We start from the raw sequence: 25,633 nt of genomic DNA, 5'->3' as shown, positions 1-25,633 counted from the left end.
TCAAACTAACCCTATTCTGCATTCAAACTTTAACCCATTCCGTGCTGGTTCATGCTTTCACCGTTTCATCATTTTATTCAGTATCTTATGGTGGTCTGTTCTGGGGGTCTTAATAGTCCAAAATCCAACACGTTTAAAAAGTGGAGATCACTAGTGTCCAGAACTCTATAATTGACAGACTAATATTACAACCTTTATCACCAGAGGTCATAGTTTACATACCCTGCAATACCTACAATTGTAGAGTAGTGTTTGATCCTACTAGTTCTGGGATGTGATGGGCTTTTTCTCCTTTTAACACTAGGTATAGCGGTTGCATACGCTCATCCTGATTTCAGACCCATCGATTTAAGATTTGTATCACCTTATCACACAAACCTAGACTATCTACAAATGTGTCACATGTATGTATATCTTTATGTATATGGCGCCATTCATGTACATAGCGCCTCACTGCAGTAATACATGTGCCGTAATATAACACAATGGGAAAAAGCGCCACTTCACAAGAAAATAGGTAGGCTTTAGATATTAATGTGCTTGTGCAGACTCTCCCCTATCTGATCAATCTATTTCCAGATGGAACCGGATTAGTGGTACAGACAAGCAACTACACTACTTTGTCTTTACGTTGTACAGTACAGGTGTTTTGTCACTGCGCCTTAACCACCATAATCTTGTGTATCCAGCTTACTCTCCACAGAAAATCATAAGATCTGGAGCCTTATCCTGCAAGCTATCCACTAAGGAGAAGCTGCCCTAAGACGATACAAATAAATCCATTCAAGTTGCATTGCATTTGTTTTATTATTCACGTAGTATGTGCATTTAGGACTTCCACATACATTGAGTTAATTGCTGATGAGTGGTGTACAGACTAACATGTTAGCCCCCTGGCAGCAAACGGTTAATTGAGCTACAGGAGGGAGTGGGCAGCCTGGGAGCCTAAAAAGTTAACCCTTGCATTGCTACTCCATCGCAGTCCAGCGTAAGCAGTGTAGGGAGTAAATGTTAGCAGCTAGATCCCAGTCACCCCTAAGGTATCTATGATGCCTACACACAGCTCTGGACTGATGCATCATCTTAACAACTAGTTCATAAAGGCAGCAGGCATGACAATGAGGGGGGAGCAATCAGAACAAAAAAGGTTGAATTCCTTTGCTGTGAGATGGGCCTTCAAGTCACTTCTGGCAGGACATGGGAGACAGACGATGCTGCAGCAGTTAGGAGGGGACCTCTTCTCTTGCACATTCTAACAGACCCCTTCACTGCCAGAAGGGAGGGCTGGGCATTTCTCTGTGTTGCTGGCCTCTCTGGCAAATGAAGGTGTCAAGAGGAAGGATTACTGCATTGAGTTTGGGGACGGTTAGGAATTTTGTTCCCTCATTCAGTTATTCAGGGATCCCAGTTTAAGTTTGGCAAAGTCTTCAGCCAGCCTCAGCACCTCAGACAGACACCCCACATTCTTTCCCGTGGCTTGGGCAGAGGTATCTTTACCCCCTCCCTTCCCATCCATTAGGTCAGTCACTTGCTGCACCCACTCGTTAGCCTTCAAACCCTTGCTTGCGGTTTCCTAGAAATCAGAACAAAAGGCTCGTTACGCAAAGCTGTATGTGTGTCGAGCGGTTGATGTAATAGCGTTTCTACGTGGCACAATTAAGGAGCACAACTGTGTTTACAGAAACTGGGTACTTTGTAAAATATCTGGAGGTGCTGAAGGGCAGGGCAGAGGTGGAGTGAAAAAGCATATGTAAGGGGCAGTGTAAGCAGTAAAGCAGCAGGCGACTGAATGCAGGCAGAGTTGTGTGGGTAGGTAATGCAGCAGCAGTGTACAGTTGTTGTATGGTTGAACAGCATATATACAAGAACAGCAGGAAGTTCTATAATTCAGGGCTGGGATACTGTAGAAGAGTCGTGTGTAACAGTATCATTGCCAAGATGAGAGCCGTGTGTGGTTGTCCATATGAAAGAATGTAAAGGCAGAGCTTTTGCTTAAGAATTTAAGGGGCCACTGGTAAGAATGCTGCAATTGGGAGTGAGGGAGACGCAGCAAAAGGGGACGAGAAGGTCTTATTACCTGGGGTACTTGACATAAGCAGGTTATCTTTCCGGCCTCGTTATCTACGGAGAAGATAATGGCTGCGGTCTGGGGCGACTGAGACTTCAGAAGTTTCAGAGACTCGTTCAGAGCCTAGGAGAGGAAGAGAGGGCGCAAGAAAGCGCGAGAGAGAGGGGTGGGAAGAGCGAGAGAGGGGGAGAAAGAGAAGGAGAGAGTAAGAGTGGGAGAGGGAGGAAGAGTGGGAGAGAGAGGGGAAGAGTGTGAGAGGGGAAGAGAGATGGGGTCGGAGAGAGATGGACAATAAATGAGGGAGGCAGAGAATTAATGATGACACATGATCAGGCATAAATTACAGTAAAAAATATATAGGCTCACCTACAACCAATGTCTAAAGAGAAGATGTGTCAATGACAGGAAGACACCCAATGTTTCGCGTTCCTTATGGCCCCCATAATGTGGGTTTCTCCTTTTGCACTCAAAAGAATTAGTTACAAGTGTGCAGACAATGTGTACGGCCTTTCCCTGAGTGCACCGGGATAGGGAGAGGCAGAAACTACATCTGATGTCCGTTCCATGGGACGGAGATCTGCGTGCCTTATACTTTGTAACCGTCCATTCAAAACATTTGTTAATTACTGTACACATAAGATCTGAAGTACTTCTGCGTCACTATTTGCACCATAAATCACAGCACCCGCCATTCCTTGCCGACCTCTGCACACGCACGGCTTTAGCCCCCTTTTACATAGAAATCACATCATCCCTTCCCTCCTACACCTCTGAACAGGAGCTGCTTTCATTTACCTTGGCAGATGCTCCACTCTCCATCTCCAGGACAAGAAGGGGCTGGTTAGGATGATCTTCTATCAGCTGCTTGGTCCTTTCTAGGACCTGGTGACAGTGAGAAGTGAAACAAAAAGGTCAGAGGACCGGGCTGTCTGCATCATATTCTGGCCACAAAATTATGGAAATATATATTAAGGAATCAAAACTTTTTTGCAGATCGCAAAGCAAGGTATAAACCTACACCCATAACACCGATGCAGGGGAAACGTCATGATATTTACCCCAAGCAGAGAATTCTTTTGGTTGACCCAATTCCTATTTTGTTTATAAATTTAGTCCCTACCCCAAAAATAAAAATATATTAGTTGCTGATGCCTTGTTAGCCTTTTAAATATATGTTTGAAGCACGGGTCTCCAGGCCTGAACCGCGTTGATTTCAGATCCCGGGACACCTTGCTTCACGAGAGACTTGCCTCCGTAGGCGCTGCCGGTAGGAGCACTGGCTGGGTTCACTATATAGCTGTTTAAAGGTCCCCCGTCCTGCGGGCCAACAAGGAAGTCATTCCAGCCCACGCGACGGGGGAGCTTTAAACTGCTTGGAGATACCGGCAGCACCTACGGAGGTATCTCAGGAAACAGGGGGTCCCAAGTGCTGAAACCAACGCGGTTCAGATCCAGAGACTCCCCCTCCTTCAAACATAGCAACAACAAAAACCTGTGTGTCAGCAGGAACGCTGCTTTAACATTTGATGCAATCGCAAGGCAAGTCAAACCGCACAGCTGCTTTTTACGGATTGTCCCTCACCCGTTTCTGGACATCTGCTTTGCTGGCGCGGTCCAGATCATCCATGGTTTTCTTCAGGTTCTTGAGCTCTTCCCTCAGCTCGTCCTTCTGCCATTGAGAGATGACTGCTGTAGCCAGAGTCTGGAATGAGAATAGGAGCGGTGAGAGCAGGCCGACTCCCAGCTGCTGCACCGGACAGAGCCAAAGGGAATGAGGGAGCTGGTGCATGGAAGAGGAGGAAATCATTCCATGGTGGGGAAAAAATACAAATATCATAGGAAAGAGACAGAAAGGAGACAGAGAGAAAAAAATAAATAAGAGGGGGGAAATAGGCAGAAAAGGAGGAAAATATAAGCCCAGAGAGAAAGAGGGAATAGGAAGATAACTGTGACTGATAGCGATGATAGTTATTTCTCAAACACAGAAAGTGGAGGGTAATGAGAATATATTGGGTGAATGCTGTAAACGGACCAGGATACTGGATTTAACAGCCTCAATGCATACCTCACTAAGATCAGCGATTTCCTTCTGTATGTCCTTGTTGGCTGCGGTCTGTTGCTTCACTTTATCCTCCAGGAGAGAGAGTGTGTGCTTTAGGGCGTCCTGTCTGCGCAGAGCCTGAGGAGCGATGCCGGAGGAAAGGTGGTTACACACACGATCACAGCCCCTCTCCAGCCTCAACTTTTACTGATCAGCTGAACGAGCTGCCTGGCTTTGTGATGTTCGTTCCTATTAAACATTAGGGATGTCTCATGGTCCCACATTATGCTCTCTTCTCACTCGCCTTTTGTGCCTCTGCCCCGGTGACTGCCACAATTCTGCGGATCCCTTTAGCGATGGCTTCTTCCGTGACAATGACGAAAGGACTGGCATGGCTAGAATTCTGCAAGTGCCTGAGGGGTAGAGGACAGCTGCAAACAGATCTACGTACAGCCCCATACACACAATAAGGAAGAACCCTAAACCCGCACATACAGACATGGTAACGTTTCACTGAGTCAAAGCACAAACAGGCTGCTTCCTGTGGGGGTCCCATCCTCCTCCCAAATTGCTGCATTAGGTTATTGTGGGTAAAAAACATCCACCGTACAAAGCACAGAATACTTTTGTAGGTTTTCCACATGACCCAAACCAGCTTCATTGATCTTCACGTCATATAGCAGTTAGGCCTGGTCCCCACTGACCACTGCGGCGCGAGCTACGGCGTGCACGCCACACACCACAGCACAGCCCTCTATGGGGCAGGGTCCAGTGGCCGTGTGTGTGTGTGTGTGTGTGTGTGTGTGTGTGTGTGTGTGTGTGTAGGCGCGCAAAGCGCTGTGACACGCACGCTGCAAGGGAAGACATGAATTGTGTCTTCCCGAGCCACGAAGCAGTCCCGCTCGGCGGGCAGCCAATGGAAGAGCAGATATGCCCCGCCATGGCCACGCCCCCTCGCGCCTCCCATTGCTATAATCTATGCACGCACCGCCAGGCGCGCATGCAGTAGTGAGCACGGGGGCCGTAGCCTTAGGCTGCTGACAAGACTTATGGGTAGTTAGATGCAAACGCACGCTCAGCGAGTGTCACTTTTAGCTTTCGATCCACTTTATTATATACGTTCCTACAGCTTCCTATCCACATTGGAAAGTGATTAGGCGGCTAAAAGTGACACGCCCCCTCGGTGCTCAGTTGCGTGTTTGTACCTGGAGCCCTTGTCTGTAGCAAAGCGACAATGGCATGAATGAGGCAGGTTTGGGGACCTGTAGGAGACACACAAACAAGTGTGTATTGCATCTTTGTCAACACCAGGCATGCGTTCGTGCATCTGTCACTTACGTCCCGCCGCAGAACTCCACGGATGTCACAGACCCGGCAGGGCCGGAAGGGTCAGCCAGCAGAGTCTCCACCGGGATTCCTACAGACACCACGCGCACGGGGTCTGGGTAAGTCTCGTCAAACACTGCACGCAGGCCTTGGATGGCTTTAGCGGCCGCAAGAGGGCAGTCCAAGGCATATACAACCTGCAGAACGTTACGCTCACATTACTCATCGCTTCACACCTGGGGTAAATTAATGGGGTAGGGTGCAGTATACGATGGTGTGATTAAAACAGTAAGACGCAGGTGATGGGAGGCTAGAGGACATCACATTCACCTTGCCATCTTGGATCATCCCGCTTGCGATCTCTTCAGTTTTGCGGATCTCCTGGGTGCTCATGGATCCTTTAGCTGTGAAGTCAAACCGCAGCCTGTCTGGGGCTACCAGGGAGCCCCTCTGATCCGCCTCCCCAAGCACCGAGCGCAGGGCAAAGTTCAGGATGTGGGTGGCCGTGTGGTTGCTCATGATTGGACGCCGCCTTGGCTGAGGGATGGATGGAAGAGAGCGTCAGTCGCAGGTCCATCGGAGCTCTCCCAAAAGAAACGCTCCTATCTTCTAAACACAGGCTCTGTCACTTAACACTCCACAGCTCCCACAAAGCCATTACTTGTCCTTTAACCCCTGGCTGGCGGAGGGACCAGCAGAACAATATAATAACATGCAGAGCAATGTATTGCTTACGCCTCTGGCGGCAAAGGAGTTAAATCTTGGCACATAAAATAATATACTAGATCATGTTTTTATAACGCACGGGGCGGCAGGTGCCATAAAACGTCGCCAGCCTGACCTGTACTAAAAGCTACAGGAACAAGCACATTTTCTATTTACTTCCCTGTGAAAGAGGTGGAGGAAGTTGCAATGCTGATAAAAATAAAAAAAAACACGGTTGAGTAAAATTAAAACTTGTAAATCCTAGTACAGCTAAACCCCGTTATAACGCGATTCGGTTATAACGCGGTTTTCCCGTGGCTCCCGTTTAAAAAAAAAAAAAAAAAGACACACTGCACACACTCACTGCACACACTCTGCTCATTGCTCACACTGCACACACTGCACACACTGCACACACTGCACACACTGCACACACTGCACACACTGCACACACTGCACACACTGCACACACACTGCACACTGCTCATTGCTCACACTGCACACACTGACACACTGACACACTGCCCACACACTGCTCATTGCTCACACTGCACACACTGACACACTGCTCATTGCACACACTGCACACACTGCACACACTGCACACACTGCACACACTGCACACACTGCACACACTGCTCATTGCTCATTGCTCACACTGCTCACACTGCTCATTGCTCACACTGCTCACACTGACACACACTGCTCACACTGACACACACTGCTCACACTGACACACACTGCACACAGCCCTCACAATACACTCACATGTCAGCAGCCCACCCCCCCCCTCACATGTCAGCAGCCCACCCCCCCCCCTCACATGTCAGCAGCCCACCCCCCCCTCACTTGTCAGCAGCCCACCCCCCCCCCTCACATGTCAGCAGCCCACCCCCCCCTCACATGTCAGCAGCCCACCCCCCCCTCACATGTCAGCAGCCCACCCCCCCCTCACATGTCAGCAGCCCACCCCCCCCCTCACATGTCAGCAGCCCACCCCCCCCCCTCACATGTCAGCAGCCCACCCCCCCCCCTCACATGTCAGCAGCCCACCCCCCCCCCTCACATGTCAGCAGAACTCACATGTCAGCAGCCCAACCCCCCCTCCCTCTTGCAGCAGCAGCAGATCTGGCTGGGAGGACACAGACACACGTTGCCACGCACCGCAAAACCAGGAGGCTGGGAGGAAGAGGGAGGGGGGCTGAGAGGGAGGGGGGCAGGTCTCTGTTTTGGGGTCACCCCTGTGCCCTGGCTGGGAGTGAGGGGGGCAGGTCTCTATGGGGGATCCCCCCTCCCTGTGAGGGGCAGATGAGGCTGGACAGAGGCAGCCCCGTCCACTCCCAGAATGCTTTGCTTCTAGCAGCATCTGGCTCCGGTCCCAGCTTTCCTCCTGGGGGCTCCGTCTCCATTTTGCAGCCTCTGCAGCGTTGTACTTGTGACCGTGAGTACAACGTGCGGCTGACATGTAACCCACCCTCCTGCACCCAGAGAGGGGCACTGCCCTGCGGGGGCATACCTCGGGGGTGGGGGGGAGGGGGTGGGGGGGGGAGTTGAGAGGGAGGGAGGGGGCTGAGAGGGAGAGGGAGGAGGGATGAATCGCCGCCATTTTTTAAAAACTTTTTTTAAATTTATTTATTTAATTAATTAACTCACTCCCTCCCTCCCGATCAGGCGCGCGGCGGCCATTTAAAAAAAAAAAAAATTAGCGCGACCCCGTTACTAACGCGGTGGTCTCGGGGTGGACCCCGAGGACCGCGTTATAACGGGGTTTAGCTGTATATTCAGTACTGAAAAATATTCTATAAACTCTTACAAATTACAGGCCCAATAAAGACAAACAAAAGCCAGATTATCCTACATTATCCATCAACATTTTAGTCTACACAAGGGCCATCCAATCAGCAGCCTGTAGGAAACGGCATTGGATTAACCTTTGAACTGTCTACTTCTTGTTTTACACCAAAACTCACTTTTAAGGCATGTTAATGCAACTAAGAAATGTTACAAATGTTATAAAAGTTTGCAAAATGTTTTCATAAATGCATTTTTCATCACCATGCTAATTGAAGAACTCCAATTTACACACCAGTAGTAGAAAAGCATTAGGCACTCATCTTTGCAGTTGATGAAAATATATTGCATTATCACCTATCGCCAATGTTTCGACCTTCATCAGGGTTATAAAAGGCACAACAGAACATTTGACCTTGGATCAAGATTTATGACCAGATCGAAGACAAAGATAATGGTTTGGAGTGGAAAACAGTCTCTGTACAGACCAATTTGCCTATAGTAATCAATAAGAAGTATTTGCTTTGATTGGAAAAAACTGCCATGATTAATGTATGCAGCTACTCTATTGGAAGAATACACTTCATTTTCTTTCAGTCCACATCATCCAAACAGCATTGCAATGTTTTTGATTACCTACAATTCCAGCACTGCCTGCACTCACCTCATCCACGTACAAGCGCACGCGATCCCCGACCTTCAGGCTCCCGTAGACCGTGCCAACATGCAGCACATAACCTCCCCGGACCTGAGTGTTCCTCACTGTGAACTCGGTTTTCTGCAGGGAGAAAGAACAGAGGAGAGAGGTTTAGGGAAGGAAAACTGGAGTGGGAGACACACAAGCCCACTCACAGACACCCTGTATATTGCACACAATGAATTGGGACTGTGTGAGCCAATGTCAAGGCAGCACTTCATTTTAGGGACGAGGAGTGGAAATTCATTTGAATTATACTATATGCTATATAATTCCAGCACTCAATGACTGATTCTGCTTACAAAAAGAAGGTATAACAGCCCCAGGAAGCAGACCCTAGCCAGCTCTGCTATGTTGATATTCTGTAGCATCTGCACAAGCTGTTTAACTAGTACTAGCTAAAACTAGAGATCCATCCTTAGCCGAGCTTTCTTATTGGTCGCCACTTGTAGATTCAAGGGTCATTGTATTTTGGGAAGGCAAACCACCCTCCTCCTCCCGGCCACTCTACTCTTCCTTGCCCCTCTGCCTCACTTCTTAAGACTAATTTCCTTGGTGACCGGCACCAACGGGGCTCCTGCAAGGTCACAGCGACTGCATTACAGACATGCTGGCTACCCAATGCTGCCCCCCCCACTCGCCGCTTCGGCAGCAGCGAGGAACACCAACGGCCCAGGAACGCGTCGCCAGAAAAAGACGCACACGTTAAAATTAACTAAAATGTAAATCAGATTAAATTAGCAAATCTTGGCGCAGGACAAATCCTGTATCGAATTCACCTCCAGCCTGGGGTATTAATCGGCTTTTTACATCTGTATTTTTTACCTGGGACTATTAAGAAATAAAGGGCATTTTGAAAAATAAAAAAAGCAAAATGGGAGACATTTTTTGATTTCCTTTGTGGAAGCCGAAACAGCCAATGAGGGTTTGAAGTGTGTAGTTACACCAAGTATGGTTTACAGTGCAAGAATACGCATGCACTTGAACTAGACTTAACCCTTTCTCTACCAAAGGCGACTGCATCGTTCCCTTGTTTTGCCCTCTACTTCTCTGCATTGCACAGCGTATAGATTGTGGACTCACATCCTGGCTGCTCTCATCATCCTCCTCTCGGACCATGTAGCCCTCATCGTATGTCTGCCCCCCTTGCTCTGCGTAGAAGCAGGTCCTGTCCAGCACCAGGCCGCACTCCTGCCCCGTGCTGGCTTCCTCCACAAACGCCTTCTCTCTGCGGATCGCTTTCACCGTCGCCACGGTGCTTTCAAATGCTGCAAGGGAACACGGACAGCAGTGGTGTTATTTTCAGATTGGTGCCCTAGTATATTATTGGAGTGCCGGTTTTTCTTCTTTGGGTATTAATTAAATGGAGGACGTTTGGTAGCCCCCATAACTATCTTTGTAGTTGCCAAATGCCCCCCTAGGGGAACATCAGATGAAGAGTGTCCAACTACTTAGGTTCTAGAAGCTAGAACATCAATGATGGATGGTGAACTCCTGCTGACATAGACCATACTACTTAAATGAGAAGCCGCCCTCTTGCCAGCCAGACCTCGTACCATAGATGCCATCTGAGTTAGATGTGTAATTGTATTTTGCAGAGTCGTCAGTGGGCTCCAGGCCCTGGGAACGCAGCTCCTCAATGGCATAGATGTCCAGCATCAGAAGGTCCTCATCACCTGCTCCCTTCCCTTGAGACTTTAGCTGTGGGAAGAGGAGGAGTCTGAGAGAAGGACAGAGACATCCAGAGAGAGGGTGGCAGAGGAAAAAGAAAGACATAGGAAAGTGTATGAAAAAAATAGGAGCATGGCTAAGAGGGGAAGACTCAGGAGGAGAGGACAGAATGGGGTGACATTAAGGAGGCTGATTCAATATAGTATGAGACGGCCATTTAGGCCGTTATTGGTCGAAAACTCCCTTTGACGTCAATGGGAGTTTTCGACCGATAGTCCGAACAGCCACTTTGCTCTATAATGAATCAGCTGCTAAAACAAAAAGCGGGAGCAACACTTCTTACCTGAGCTGCTCTCCTCTCCTCTTCAAAACTCTCCATGTCCACAGTCAGTCCTCGCTCCTCAGCAATTAGACCCGTCAGATCCACTGGGAAACCATACGTGTCATACAGCAGCCATGCTGTGTCACCTGAGGAAGACGAGAATCCCGAGAGGAGGTAAGTCTTGCAATACAAATAGCTTCACACGGTGTTAAGACAGGACACATGACTTTATCCCTGGGCGTTTAAAGCTTGCAAAAACACTAAAGATGTTCCCTAGTTTCTTGTTTTCTGATGCAAGTGCTGATGTACTGCCCGGCCATGGATATTCGACAGTATCCTAAATCAGAAACACTTCTCAGCACATCACTGATGGTGGTGCCCAAAACCCCTACAAAATTACCTTCAGGCACCTCTGTGAGAGGCGATTAGATCCAAGTCGAGTGTTTTTATTGCACATATTATAGATGCATTTTAATATCCCACCACACAGAGTTCAGTAATTATGGCGCTTATTGAAAGCAGAAATCTCTCCTTTTTGGAACCAGGGCGGTCTTCCAGAGCTGAACCCCGATACTCTCAGCTCTAGGGACCGTCCAGTTCCCAATAAATGTACCTTTTAATGTGCTGGTGAACTGCAAAACTAAACAAAAATCAAGATAGTAAATGGAGGGATCCAATGGGAAGCCGCCATGTGCATGCCCCGATGACATTGCAGCTTCCTCTTGGCCTGTGGGATTGCAGCTAGCTTGGCGACTGTTTTGGGGCCCTGAAAAAGGTGAAGGAATTATATTACAAAGATAGTTTCTCGGAAGCCGGTGGGTCACGGGAGCTGAGAATAATGCAGATCAGCTCTGGAAGACCCCCTGGTTCTTATTCTAAAAAGGAGAACAACAACGAGAGAGAGAGTTGGACGATTTCTGCTTTAACACTGAAGTGGCCCACGATAAAGAAAATGAGAGCTACCCTGCACACCAATGAGTCTCTTAGAGAAGGGAAACCCATGGTCATGGTCCACCCCACGCCAGCGTCCATCCTTACCCGGGATGGTCTTCCTCTCCCCTAGACTCTGTATCTTCCGGTCCAGGATGCAGCGCCCCCTGTTGAGGGTTTTCAGAAACTGCGTCTCCTCTTCGTTCACGATGTCCTTCACCATGTCGGGATCCCTCTTTAGCTCCGGGAAGGCATCGCCCTGCGCAATTACAATTAATACAAGTTTGTCGATAAGGGGTTTATGTAGCAAAGCAAATGTGAAGCAAAGAAAAACAATGCTATCACTTGCAACAGGACTGGTCAACAATGAATATGGTATATGCCCCAAAAGGGCCCATTTTATGCCTCGATACCGTACATAAAACCTTAATATTGTGACAAATCTGCCAAGAGAGAAAATTCAGCCGAAGGTTAAGAAAAAAAAAACCCTATGGTAATACAAGCGTTGTCCAGCTCAAGCCTCCACTTCCCCGATATGAACCAGCCTAATGTAGTAGTAATAATAATAATAATAATAATAATAATAATAAAAAATGTCATAGCGTTTTTCTCCCAATGGGACGGAGAAGCACTTCACAATTGCAGTATAGTGCATGGAACGCATGGAACGCATGGAACGCAGGACATGGGATTGTTGCAGACACATTCCCTGCACAGATCGTACAATCTATGTTTTTGGTGCGTGAGGCACAGGGAGATAAAGTGACTTGCCCAAGGTCACAAGGAGCTGACACCAGGATTTGAACCAGGTTCCCCTGCTTCACACTCAGTGTCAGTGTTTACAGCGGTATCTTTACTCACGGAGCCGCTCCTTCTCCAAATAGGAGTACAAGAAATGCACAGTGACCATTTATAACAAACCCTGCTTCAGAGAAAGAAACAAACAGGAGAAAGATTTCTTCCCCCCCCCCAGTTAAATTGTCCACAGCCATTCTCAGGAACAATGTGCGACTGTCTGGAAGACGATTTGGATGCGTCACAAACAGGCCAATTAATGACAGGAGTTTGGTTACTATCCAATCGGACGATTCCCCAAATCGCACTAATAACATTGCAAGGATGCAGCAGCTACAGCAATTCACGTACCAGTGACTGGACGACCACATCGACCAAGGTGGAGAAGAAGCCTTTGGATGCGTTGAGTTTCTCGTGAGAGTATCGCACGGCGCGGCGAAGAATACGGCGGAGGACGTACCTGCAAAAGGAAGAGAGCTGTGACATCTGAAGGGGCAGAAAGGCCGATGGATACAAGATTCCCATACATGAACAATGCTGCGCAGTGCGACGTCGCGGCCACGCCCCGTCTCCCCAGGCCAAAGATCGCTGCAGGTAAAGGCGCACATCGCGCACACATGGACGCAGCCTAACAGAGTAATGCTTGCTATACCGATATCTTTATTTGATTTTTTAAGAGCATTTACTCCCATGCCCCAGCCAATAGGATGAGTCTTTCTTATAACATCTGTTTATACAATTTGCAGCCCGTGTGTGTCTCCTACAACATGAATAGATTTTCTAATATCTGATAGATGAACGTCTCCGTACTGGAATGCTCCGGTTACAAAAGCACACTCGCGCCATGTGCCCAGGTTCCACCATTATTATATCACCTTGCCACGGTCTCTTACCCGCGCCCGGAGTTGTCTGGTCTCCCTCCATCGGCAAGTGCCACAGTGATAGTCCTGGCATGATCGGCAAGCACTCTGTAAGCCATGTCTATGCCATCCTCGTCCTCTACGCCCACTTTCCCTGTGTAGGGCCTGGCACCGGTGCCCTGTAGAAAGTCACAACGGCTGAAGTTACATGGCCGGCTACAGACTAACCAGCAAAGTCATGTTTTCCATGCAGTCAACAAGCAGGACACGCAGTAACGTAACTGGCAAGGTTTGGTAACGGGATACTGCAAGTACTATAAGCAATGATCGAGCACAAAAGTACAATGAACGAGCCGTTACATCAACTATGGTAAAACCCTCAGGTTAATAAATCTTGTGGACAATTATTCATATTGTGTGACCGGTCTCTCTAGTAGAGAATAAATAAGGTCGTTCCCTGCAGGTTTCGCTAGCATAAAAGGTTTATAAAGAACGTGTCACAACGTGGGTCTATGCAGAAGGTAAGATTTAATGATGCATTTCTGCACCCTGTAGCAGAAAAGGGGGTTACGTGACACATGGCAAGAATCCTTGCCACGAAACAGACATTGGGACACATCCCCCTGCATGGTCATTTTTGTATTAGTCCGTTTCACACCTTAATTGAATATGCTTTTTTTTTTTTTTCAACCAAAAAAGTTTTTATTGAGTGTATGGTACAATCATCACATTTTCTACCAACCCATTGTCGTATATAACAGTACACATAACAACTCATTTTGTAATTACTCACAAAAGACATACCGGGGTTACGCACAGACCAACAAGACTTACAACCATACTACACCAGGGGAGAGGAAGGGAGGGGGGGGGGGGGGTGAGGCTGCCACAGAAAGGCTTCAGCTCAGCTGGGCTCGTCTTGGAAACTACAGTTCCAGAAAGGCTCTGGATCCTTTGGGCTTTGAAGACTTCCGGTCCGACAGATCTCAGGCTAACTGCAATCTTAGTGTTGGCGTACGCCCACTCGTATGTATCCTAGCCCCTGCTCACTCACTTCACTTCCGAATTTAGTTGTCCCCCTTTGCTGACTGTATTCTATGTCTCCCCGTCCACCACACTCATCCAAGGAGAACGCGCCTAGAGCTATTAGAGCAGTATGTTGGAGGCATTGATCCCTGGGATATTGTTCAGGTCTAACCATGGAGACCAGACTTTGAGAAAGTTTGTGCCGGTGTTGTTAACCAGACTCGTTAACTGTTCCATCCGGCAAACGTGCCAAATTCTATTCCTGATTTTTGGGATATTTGGTAGTTCGGGCTGCTTCCACAATGCTGCGATTTCACACCTCAGGGCAGTTGCAAAATGTGCAATTAATTTGTGCTCCGACCTGTTTAACCCCGGGGTGCGTCTGGCCAGCAGAAACAACCAGGGGTCTAAAGGGATCACGCAATCGAGAATTCTCTGGAGCCAATTTCTGATATCTTCCCAGATTGGGAGTATCTTGGTGCAACCCCACAGCATGTGTAGCAAGTCTGCCTGCTCCCCACATTTAGGGCACAATGGGGGGTAGCCCCTGACAAACTTTGACAATCGTAGTGGGGTCAAATACCACCTCATCAGGACCTTATACGCGTTCTCCTTCAATGTCGTGCAGATTGAGCTCTTAGCTGCCGCCAAGACAATATAGTCCCAGTCCTCGTCCTCTAACGTGTCCCCTAGATCTCTTTCCCATCTATTCTTATATTTTAATGTCACGTCGGCGTCAGGAGTCGGACAGACTACCGCCTTGTACATCGTAGAGATAAGTCCCTTGGTTCCTGTTCCAGTAGAACAGAGCTGTTCAAAATTAGTGCGTTGAGCTCGAATGGGAAATTTATCATAAAAAGCTCTTAGCTGGAGGTATCTAAAGAATTCTGAATTTGGAACTGATTTTTCAGACTTAATTTGCTCGAATATGCTTTTTTGCATTTCAGTATGTTGCTGTTTTTCTTCTTTTCAGAAGGACATCACTTTGCAGCCCTGCCACGATCTTGCTATAAAGGTGTCCTACTTATAACTTGGGAACCCATCAGTACCCAACTCTCCCCATTAATAGACCCTCTTGCCATTGTCTTTCACCCACATGGTGATATCTGGTCTTCCTGCCACCATTGTTTAGTTGGCAGCTAGCTTCAGCTTCCCATGTGGAAGGACTTTGGTACGAAACTTTATGAAGCCGCCCTCACCATCACCGAGTGCCCAGAGCACTGCAAAAACTTCCCCCACGCTGGAAAGACGACAATCAACACGTTTGCTGCTATAGGGCCCAGCAACTAATTCCTCTGCGCATTCCAGCGCTAGAGGATACCCCCCCCCCAAAACAACAAGAAAAAACAGCAGTACCTGTTGGATGGCTTCAAAGTACGGCATGAAGAGGTCCGTGTCATAGTTGGACATTTTATTTTGCAGCACAGACACCAGCCTCTCCAGCCCCATCCCGGTGTCAATGCTCTTCTTGGGCAGTGGTTTCAGGCTGCCGTCCGTCTCCCTACAAACATACCAGGCAGCGGTGTACAGTGTTACAGGGACAGCCGCACTCACAGAAACACACATCTGGCATACAATGTAACTTTGTCATGGACTTCCTTCTTTAGCCCTTTTCCCAACATGTGCAAAGATGGGCTTTGCCTGTGCAACCTTTTGGTGAAAAGTGACAGGCAAAAAGGAGGTACTAGAGGAAATCAAACCCCTCCTAAGTCTCAGCTCCCCATGTTACATATCAAAAAAAAAAAAAAGATATTTGAAAATACATCTAGGTGTCACATTTTGGTAGGAACTGGATCAGGTGTAACCCCTTACACATGTCACTGTCACTATCACACATTGGTCCTAGGAGGAAATGCACTTTTAAAAGTGTTTTGAAGCCCCATCACCTGTTAAACTGGATGAACACGAGGTTCCAGATCTCCAGCACGTTTGGGTCATCCATATTCACTAAGTGGGCGGCGTCGCGGCCCCCGATGCGGTCAAAGTGGATCTCGCTGCAGGGGCCGCAGGGGCCGGTGTCTCCCATCTCCCAGAAGTTGTCCTTCATGCTTCCTGGGAGGATGCGGCACTCGGGCAGCCTGAAAATAATGGGGAGAAGGGAAGCAAGCGCAGAATATTACACCAGAAGTTTAGCCAGTGTTGTAACAGCCTTATAAAAAGTAGCAAAAAGAAAAAATAAACGATTTTATTATTTTTTTTTTAAATCAAAGTTATGGTGAAAAACAAAAAGATTCAAATTTTAAGAGAGATCCTGTATTTTATTTACGGTTAAAGGTGCGGTTCCAGACCTGAACCTCATTTTAGCTCCGGGGACCCCTTGCTTCCCGAGACACTTCCCTCCATAGGTGCTGCCGGTAGCATGCCCGGCTGGGTGAACAATAGAGAAGGCTTAATCTCCCATAGCGTGGAAGCCAATGAGAAAGCCGCAACGTCATCCGTCACGGATCCATGGAGCACACCTACAGAGGTACGCATCTAGGGAAGAGAGGGGTCCCCGGAACTTAAATAAGCGCAGTTCAGACCCGGAGACTCCCCGATTCCCAACTAGAGGAAAAAAACATGTACCTGGAACGCCGCTGTAACGTAAAGATAAGTCAATGAAAAACACACAAATGTAAACTCTCATAGCATGTACTGGATAAGGAAACCTCGGGATACTGAGGTCCTGCCATGAGATCCGGGATCCAGGCGGATCAACTAAACTGGGAAAAAGTACCCAGGTACACCAGTGGTCTTGGTGAAGAAAATAAATATATTTATTTGAAAATGATTAATGTCCGGTGCAACCTTTGACCTTTGTCGCGATAACTGTGTACATCTGCCTCGCCCCAAAGGCGGACGCCTGATGGGGCTCCCCAAGAGCTGCTCCCCTCTGCGTATGACCAGTGTGCTAAGGGTTAACATTAGCTTGTACGTTGTGAAACGTCAACCCCCACCCACTGGAATGTTAATGAGCCAAGAGGACAAAGAACTTTGTATTTGCAGCTGCATTTAATCTGAACCACCCCTGTGTACATCTGCGTCGTCCCAAAGGCGGACAGGCTTTGGAGCACTCGAAGGGCAGCTAAAGGGTGCAAGCCTTTTACTTCCTGGTAAAACATTTTTTATAAATAAATAACTGGAATGCCCGGATACTTTTCCTTACACCCTTTATGCTATTACACTTTAAGCACTGAATATAGCACAAATATACAAACGTACACAGAGGGTGCTGAGAATAACTCCCTATATCACGATTTAAGACTAGAATTTATAGGCGAGATACTGTAGGTATGTAACAAACATACAGCGTGTGGAAGATGTACCCGTACACATCTCATAGCTCAGCCCTGTGCATAATGATTATGTGTATATCACATACATGGGACAGTTCCATCTCTCACAGCTGAGTACATATACATGTACATAGAGGCAGCACTGAACATGATCCACCATCTCTCTACTGCATTATGAATATATATATATTTATTTTTTTTTAGAGAAAACACAGAGGGATCATGGAGTAGAAATCAACGTCTTACCCCAAGTTCAACCAAATTTGTTTACATTCCAGGTCAGGCTCCAGACCTGCCACCTTGTGCCCTCCGAAGTAGGTGACATACAGGCGATCAATGTCGATGCCAAACTCCTTGGTGAGAAGGTCCAGGGCCAGCTTACAGGCCAACTCCTGCAGGGGCAGCAGGCGACAGAAAGAGCAATGGTGTGGACAATCCTTCAGCTAACCTCAACTAAATGTTCCTACTGATGAGTGATCTAATGGTTAAAGTGTTGATTGTGAATACAAACTCATGAGCTAAATTCTCCTTGAATCCTCCCTTTCCTCCTTGAACATCGCTGCCCCCTGCCCCCCACCTCCTGCCCCCCACCTCTTTGCCCATCACTGCCTCCTGCATCTTTGCACATAATTTCCACTCACCCCTCTGCCCCCTCACTTGCACAGCCCACCTCCTTGCCCATCACTGCCCCCCACCTCCTTGCCCATCACTGCCCCCCCACCTCCTTGGCCATCACTGCCCCCCACCTCCTTGCCCATCTCTGCCCCCCACCTCCCTGCCCATCTCTGCCCCCCACCTCCTTGCCCATCACTGCCCTCCACCTCCTTGCCCATCACTGCCCCCCACCTCCATGCCCATCACTGCCCCCCACCTCCATGCCCATCACTGCCCCCCACCTCCCCTACCACTTGTACGGTGGGAGGATCCGCTCACCTTAAAGTAGTCCCCAAAGGACCAGGATCCCAGCATCTCAAAGAAGGTGTGGTGATACACGTCTTTGCCCACGTCATCAAGGTCGTTGTGTTTACCTCCAGCACGGATGCACTTTTGGGTGTTAGCTGCTCGGGTCAGTTTTGCCATCGGGTGAGCGGGGTCGATGGTGTTCAGAAAAATCGGCTTGAACTAGAGGAGAAAACATCCCAAGTAATGAGATATTCCAACAACCTGCTCATCCCAACACGTCTCCTTTCTTTCAAGGATATACACTACTCTGCCCTAATCTCGCGCTATACCACAGCTCGCCTCTTCTGTGCTGCTCAAGGTTGTCTTTTGTATCTACGATCCTTTCCCGCCTAAAACTTCACTTACTGCCCCATACCAGGGGAATACCCTTCCCACTCAATATTCGCCAAGCATCCCTTTCCACCTTAAAACTCACCTCTTCAAAGAAGCATTTCAATAGCTATGAAGTACTCACTTTCATATACACCAACCAGAAACCCTTGCACATCATGCACTTACCTTCCTACTGTCTAAGTTCTCCATAGATACCACGTAGATTGTAAGCTCTGTAGGACAGGGACTATTTTTTCCTAATGTTTACGTTTGTGCTTGAAGTGCTTATTCCCATTATTCATTGTGGATTACACCCTTGCTATATTGTTGAATTTATTACAGCTATGATGGCGCTATACAAACTTTTAACCCTCAAAGATAAAGCATACGGCACAATGATCCCCCACTGTGAATTATATAACACATAGATTGTGAATGTTTTAATAAACAAATAATGTGCCTTCATTTCTATAGACAAAAAGGTTTTCACTGCAGTTTAAGCAAATTCCGTGTCTCACACTTTGGCTGATATGTCAGTAAAGCCAGGTTTTGTAATTCCAATTATCAGTATAGGATTTACCAACTTAAGTGCAGGTAAAATGCGTTTTTATTAATAAATAACTATCATTTGCCAATGGGCTTCTTGCCCTTTTATAAAAGTAACAAACAGCACCGTAACTAGTTGCTATGATAACGGCGTCCTTCGCATTTAATCCTCATCTCACACTTGGAAGCCCTCCACAAAATGTTACCCTCTTACCCCCCTCTTCTACGCAACCTATGCTCTCGTTGGCCAGCGGTCAGTGTGACCCCACAAGCCGGTCATGTCAATTTAATGAACAAACAACATTACAAATCTCATGATCCACGCCTGAGAAACCACACAGAGCTTACTTGTACCATGCATATATGGCAGTAACATTCTATTAAGTGGCTTTGAGCAGTGTATATGGATGCACTCTGACAGAACTAATTACAATCACCAATAGGCAACAGGGGTGCATAAGAGCAGCAGTACCCCCTAAATCACTCTTTTTTTACAGGATTTGAACCGGGTGTTTCCGAAGCTGAACCATGTCGTTTTCATCTCCGAGGATCCCCTTGTTTCTAGAGAAACTCATCGGTGAAGTTACCAGCATTACTTTCGGATCTTTCAGGGGGATTTAAATGGCCACCAATAGGGCAGTGGTGTGCAAAGTGTGGGCCCTGCCCCCAGGGGAGGCGCGGCTGTTAGAGGCCCCGCGCTTCCCCGAAGGCATTTAAAATAAATGCAGGGGATCGCGCGAGGCCTCTAACATTTTACTTGAGTTCCAGTGCCGCGTCTCCATGGCAACCGACCACCCCTGGGTCACATGACCCCACAACGTAATTTGACTCCAGAGCCGTACAGAGGAGGGGGCGGGGGGGGGGGCGCATGCCAGAGGAGACAAGGGGCACACGAGGGATAATTTGCGCACCCCTGCAATAGGGAGTCGCAACCGATTATGTTGCAGCTTCCTGTTGGCTGGAGATTTGGCCGCCATTTTGTTTCCTCTGGGGGAGATTTAAACCAGGTTACTTTACTGGTAATTATCTAAGGAACTGGGGATCACTGGAGCTGAATATAATGCAGTTCATCTCCAGGGGATCTCCCGGATCCCATTCATTTTTTTTTTAAAACACTAGTAGTGAAGGATTCATATTGTGAACCCTTCGATGTAACTAATCCGGTGTAGGATCCATTACACCTTCTGACCTCGGTTCTTCAGAACATTTTACATTTCTGGATCTGGTACCAAAATAATAAAATCATCAACTCTTCCGTCAGCTATGATATATAACAGGGGTGCACAAGATTTTCTGGGGGGGGGGGAGTGGAGGTTGCAGAGGCCCCCCACTCCTCCTCAAGGCATTTAAATTAAATGCGGGAGGATCGTGTGAGGCCTCTGCAACTTCTTTTAGGCGACGTATCGCCATGGCTACATAGCAGCAAATTACTCTGCGGGATCCCGTGACGCCACGTTACTATGGCAACGTGACGTCACCCTATGGCGTCATTTGACATCGAAGATAAGGTAAGGAGGGGGGCGCAAGCAGGGAGGGCGCAGAGGGGAAAGTTTGGGCACCCCTGATATAGATGAAGGAAGAACTGCAGAGAGAGCTACTCGAAGGAAATTCCAAAGGGATTTGGGGTGCAGGAAACTCACTGAGAATTCTGTTCTAAGCATTTCATATAGTGATGCAATATAGCAGTGGTTCCCAACTCCAGTCCTTAAGAAACACCAACAGGTCAGGTTTTGAGGCTATCCCTGCTCCAGTACACCTGGCCCAGTCAGTTGAACCGAACCAGTGAAACAAAAACTTAATAAAAGCGCAACAAATATAGTGATATATCATATTTAGAACTACAGAAGTGGCCAACTCACCCTCCACATCAGGGGGTTCTCAAACCACTTATGTTAACGCACGCGTGAAGGACCACACGGCTCTGTTCATAAACACATTTATCTGTTTGATACGTGCATTATGAATACTGAGTCTAAAATTCCAACATCAGTATCGATACATTGATAGAAAAAAGTCACATGCTGAAGTCGTTAACCAGTGTCAGGGACGCATATTAATGTTTTTGGGGACCACATTTCCACACAGAGAACCCATATTTAGATTCCTAGCAATGCGATTACATCGGTGTGGCTCACCTGATTCATGCCTGCGTTGGCAAAGAGCAAAGTGGGATCGTCTAGGGGGACGACGGCTGAGGAGTGAGCGTATGTGTGGCCATGCTCCTTGAAGAAGTCAATGAACTTCTGCCGGATCTCGCAGGCTGTCAGCGACGTCTTCATGGCGACAGTGACCTGTGCAGGACAGGGAGGAGAACAAATGTTTTAATCACCTTAGCCCACTGCGAGAAATAGGTTAACCCCCTGGAGTGTCCGCAGGGCCTTGTAACATGTTCAGAGGTAAAACGTTAAGTCCTGCACTATTAAGGTGACTTACAATTATAGGGATGGGAGGGTTTTTGACAAAATTAGAATATGTTGATGGTCAAAAAGCCAGAACCTGTTTTTTTTTTAATGTTTGCTTTTTTTTAAGTGCATACTCAAAATGTAAACATATTTGAAACATTTTATTTTAAAAAAAAATGGATAGAAAATTGAGACTATAAAATATATATATAAATATATATATATATATATATATATATATATATATATAAAATTTCCCAGAATCCCTTGCTGCAGTGGAAGTGCTGTATGCTGGGTGATAATGGGGAAAGGCGGGTTGCAGACCTGCCTAAGACATGCAGATGAGCATACAGCTATATTTGCATATTTGCTTTCCTGTGGAGGGTTTTTGTCACTTTTTTTACTCACCATAACTTAACTCAGTATTATGGTTTAGCCTATCCCATAGCCTCTCTTGCATTCCCAGTAAATCCAACCCCACACTGATGAGACCCATCAGCTGTCTGTGGGTGGTTTTCTGGGTATGCACCTTAACCCTGGCTGTGCTCAAAGCTGTGACCATGCAGCAAGCTTAAGCCTATAGGGAACCATGTTAAAAATGGTTATTGAAACAAAAAGTGACACTGTGTGCTCATTTGCATGTCATTTCCCAGAATCCCTTGCTGCAGTGGAAGTGCTGTATGCTGGGTGATAATGGGGAAAGGCGGGGTTGCAGACCTGCCTAAGACATGCAGATGAGCATACAGCTATATTTGCATATTTGCATATATATATATATATATATATATATATATATATATATATATATATATATATATATATATATATATATATATATATATATTTGGAAAATGGGGAACTATTTAATTTCGCCCCTCAATTTTTTTTTTTTACATTCAGGAGGGAAAAAAACAACAAATCAAATTTCGACACATTTCCACGTTCTGTACCTCCAAAGCTTGTGACTTCAGCAGCAAAAAGGGTATTATTACCTTTTGGAACTTGGTTTGGAGTAGTGTTAACCACACATATCAGGGCTCGTTTGTCCATCTTCTCAATGGGATATTACCAAATATAAACCTTAATTTAACCAGCATTATCCAAACAATGCTACAAGACATTGTGCAGTAAAGCTCAACTCAGCAGACAGTGGAAATGTGACATGATAAACCGCTCTTGAAGATGAACGCACACATTAAGCTACTGAAGTCCTATCAACCATGTATAAAATATCCAGAAGACTAGGTGAGGACAGCGTTTCTGGGTACGTGAACCCTTCCTCAGGTACCCTGAGAAACGCTCTCAGCAAGTCTAGGATATTTAATACATGGTCCGATAAATTGTGTGCGTTCATCTTCATTGAAGTTTTTCATTAAGATTTACTGTGTGACCGTTTTTGAGGGGATCCTGTCATGAATAGACACCATCCCAACTAGCAGAATAGTAAATCAACCAACAGGCCAATTATATCACATTCTTGGAACTTGCATAACCAGTTCTACGCATGCACTAGAATGCAAAATAGCTACATTGTTCCTTCAGTTGCACATAACACACCTGAAATCTTTCTTTTCTGCAGTTAGGGGTAAACCCCCCCCCCCCCCCCCAAAAAAAACCTTCATACGTAGACTATGATAGCAAACAAATATATGATATACCAAATAAGTAAACATGGGAAGGATGTCGATCCAGGGAGTAATCTGATTGCCAATATTAAGGTTAGGGTTAGGGAGTCGGTAAGGAATTTATTTTTCCCCTTATGAGATATCATTGGAAGATATGTCACTGGGGTTGAACTTGATGGACGAAATGTCTTTTTTCAACCTCATCTACTATGTAACTATATTTATATATAAATGCAAGTATTTATTACCCAATTATATACCCGCGGCGTATTAGCCCTTTAAATCTCTACAGAATAAACCCACCACTTGAGTATCTTGACGCCTAGTCTACTCTTATAGTGACAGCGACGCGATGGCGATGTCAGGCTACGGTCGCTGGAAAAATCAAATTGAGATGACTTCCAGCGATCATGACCAAGCTGTCGCGTCGCGCTTACTATAAGCGCACGCGACGGCGGCCATGCATGTTTTGGCGCGACATCACGGGCACTATAAGCGCAGCCTAAACCCATAGATAACCCAACTAATACCCCACCCCATCAGGGGTTAATGGTCAGCTGTGTAAACCCTTTCACTGCCGGAGGGCCTGCTACTTCACTGCAGAGCTGCTCTCAGGGCAAATAATGCGGTTATTTGCACCCCCTCCCCAATACACCCCTCCCCACTGCGGCCATTCATAGCTTAGCGCCCTCTCTTTACATACTCAAGCTTTAGATCAGCAATACCCCCTCTCCCTCATAGACTAGAAAGATATCCACGTGTAATACATATGTAAACCTGCCCCGGCGCCGAGGGCAGTTAGTGTACGAGTTACCCCCATTACCTGGACACACGCTCTCTGCACAATTGACAGGCGAACACTGCGCTGGCCGGAAATCCCACCCCTCCTCAGCCTCTCACGGATTGGTCCGCGATGTCTAACTCCGGTCCCTTATTGGTAGACAAGGCCGTCCGTTAAAGAGAAGGGGGAGGGGCCAGGCTGCCTAGGATACACCGGCTGATGCAACTCCTTATCAAACCGGCAGCTGGTCACGTGGTGGGGGTGGGGCCTGAGGAGGGCGGCCATGTTGCTCTCCACAGTTCTGAATTAACCTCTCCCTTGCTGTAGTAATTTAGGGGGGCTAGTCTGTTTATTGAAAGGAGCCACAAAGTTTTCTCTTGGGCACAAAGATATAGTCAACATGACTCAAACAATATAGTCATTTATTATATATACTCCACATAAAGAACACAGTGCCATATTAAAACACACGTAAAAACACTATTCTGTGTGTGGTAAAAATCATCAGTATTATATCCAGGGGTTCCACCATTCCGGGTTTGACCCGGAGACTACGGGTTTCGCTAACCCATCTCCGGGTTAGGGGTCTACATTTAAAATCTCCGGGGCGAGCAGGGTTGCCACCTCTCCGGGTCTCACCCGGAGACTACGGGATTACCAAATAAACCCGGGGCGGTGTCTCCCGGCATCTTCACCCTGCAACTGCTCTCAATATGGCCACGCGGGGTCGAATGGTGCCGCGTTGCCACGGGAACGCTACGTGACGTATCCGCGTCACGTGATGTCCATTGCCGGGACACTACATGACGTTGAAAAAGGGCTCCGCAATGTCAAATGGCGTCACGTTGCGATGATATGACATCCCGGGCGACCTGCAGCGTCACATTGCCATGACGGCACATGGTGCCGTGATGGCACACGACGTCCCGTTGTCATGGCAATGCAACGCCATTTGGCGTCGCGGAGCCATTTTGACGGGAGCATGCAGGGGGAAAATGCCACCGTATGATGTCGCCACTGGAGGGAGGAGATACAGTAAGACAGTTAAATATCTAAATAAAAAAAATTAAAAAATAAGTGTCCGGGTTCTCATTCAGTAGAATGTGGCAGCTCTGATTATAACTGAAATGAGTAAATGTCAGGTCTCTCAATATAATAATACTATACATATCCTAAACACAGCATGTATAGGTTGTAGGAAGGAGCGACAAGAAACAGATAAAGAACTAAATAGAATAGGTGGGGAAATAGCAAGGGGTTATGGAGGTAGAATGGGGGCAAGTGCGAGTTTGACAAGCAGGGAGACACGCACATTAAATAGAGATACTAGAAAACTTCTAAAGACTAAATCCAATTACCGTAGAAAGGCAGGAGCAGATAAGATAATAGTATAGGCTGAGGAGAAAAAAAAAAAAACTTACATGCTTGCTAATGCAAGAAGCCTGACAGATAAAGTGGGGGAGCTTGAATTAATAGCTGCAAGGGAGCAGTATGATA

General features: G+C 47.1%; 1 protein-coding gene across 1 annotated transcript; it reads right to left on the bottom strand.

The window, feature by feature from the left end:
• Positions 1–788: 788 nt before the first annotated feature.
• On the bottom strand, positions 789–24,243 carry AARS1 (alanyl-tRNA synthetase 1). The gene is made up of 21 exons (XM_075576596.1): positions 24,179–24,243; positions 21,464–21,619; positions 18,441–18,629; positions 17,754–17,899; positions 16,119–16,310; positions 15,589–15,733; positions 13,240–13,385; positions 12,698–12,806; positions 11,660–11,810; positions 10,643–10,767; positions 10,185–10,329; positions 9,712–9,896; positions 8,596–8,709; positions 5,766–5,972; positions 5,448–5,632; positions 4,414–4,522; positions 4,134–4,247; positions 3,651–3,770; positions 2,864–2,950; positions 2,078–2,191; positions 789–1,573 (listed from the first exon to the last, which is right to left on the bottom strand). Exons 2-21 carry the CDS (start codon positions 21,605–21,607, stop codon positions 1,388–1,390), a joined length of 2,913 nt encoding a protein of 970 aa, XP_075432711.1. The 5' UTR covers positions 21,608–21,619; positions 24,179–24,243; the 3' UTR covers positions 789–1,387.
• Between the last annotated feature and the right edge of the window lie 1,390 nt (positions 24,244–25,633).

The sequence above is a fragment of the Ascaphus truei genome, chromosome 19 (genome assembly GCF_040206685.1).
Source record: "Ascaphus truei isolate aAscTru1 chromosome 19, aAscTru1.hap1, whole genome shotgun sequence".
In the NCBI taxonomy this organism is placed as follows: Eukaryota; Metazoa; Chordata; class Amphibia; order Anura; family Ascaphidae; genus Ascaphus; species Ascaphus truei.
This window is presented reverse-complemented; position numbering and strand designations above follow the sequence as displayed.

Bases quoted from the DNA above. Each gene is read 5' to 3' on its own strand.
- AARS1 (XM_075576596.1), bottom strand. From the start codon at position 21,607: ATGAAGACGTCGCTGACAGCCTGCGAGATCCGGCAGAAGTTCATTGAC. The intron at 10,330-10,642 runs GTAAGAAGTGTT...CTCTTCCCACAG, and splicing joins AGGAGAGGAGAGCAGCTCAG to CTAAAGTCTCAAGGGAAGGG. The intron at 8,710-9,711 runs GTGAGTCCACAA...TTCTCCCTGCAG, and splicing joins ATGATGAGAGCAGCCAGGAT to AAAACCGAGTTCACAGTGAG.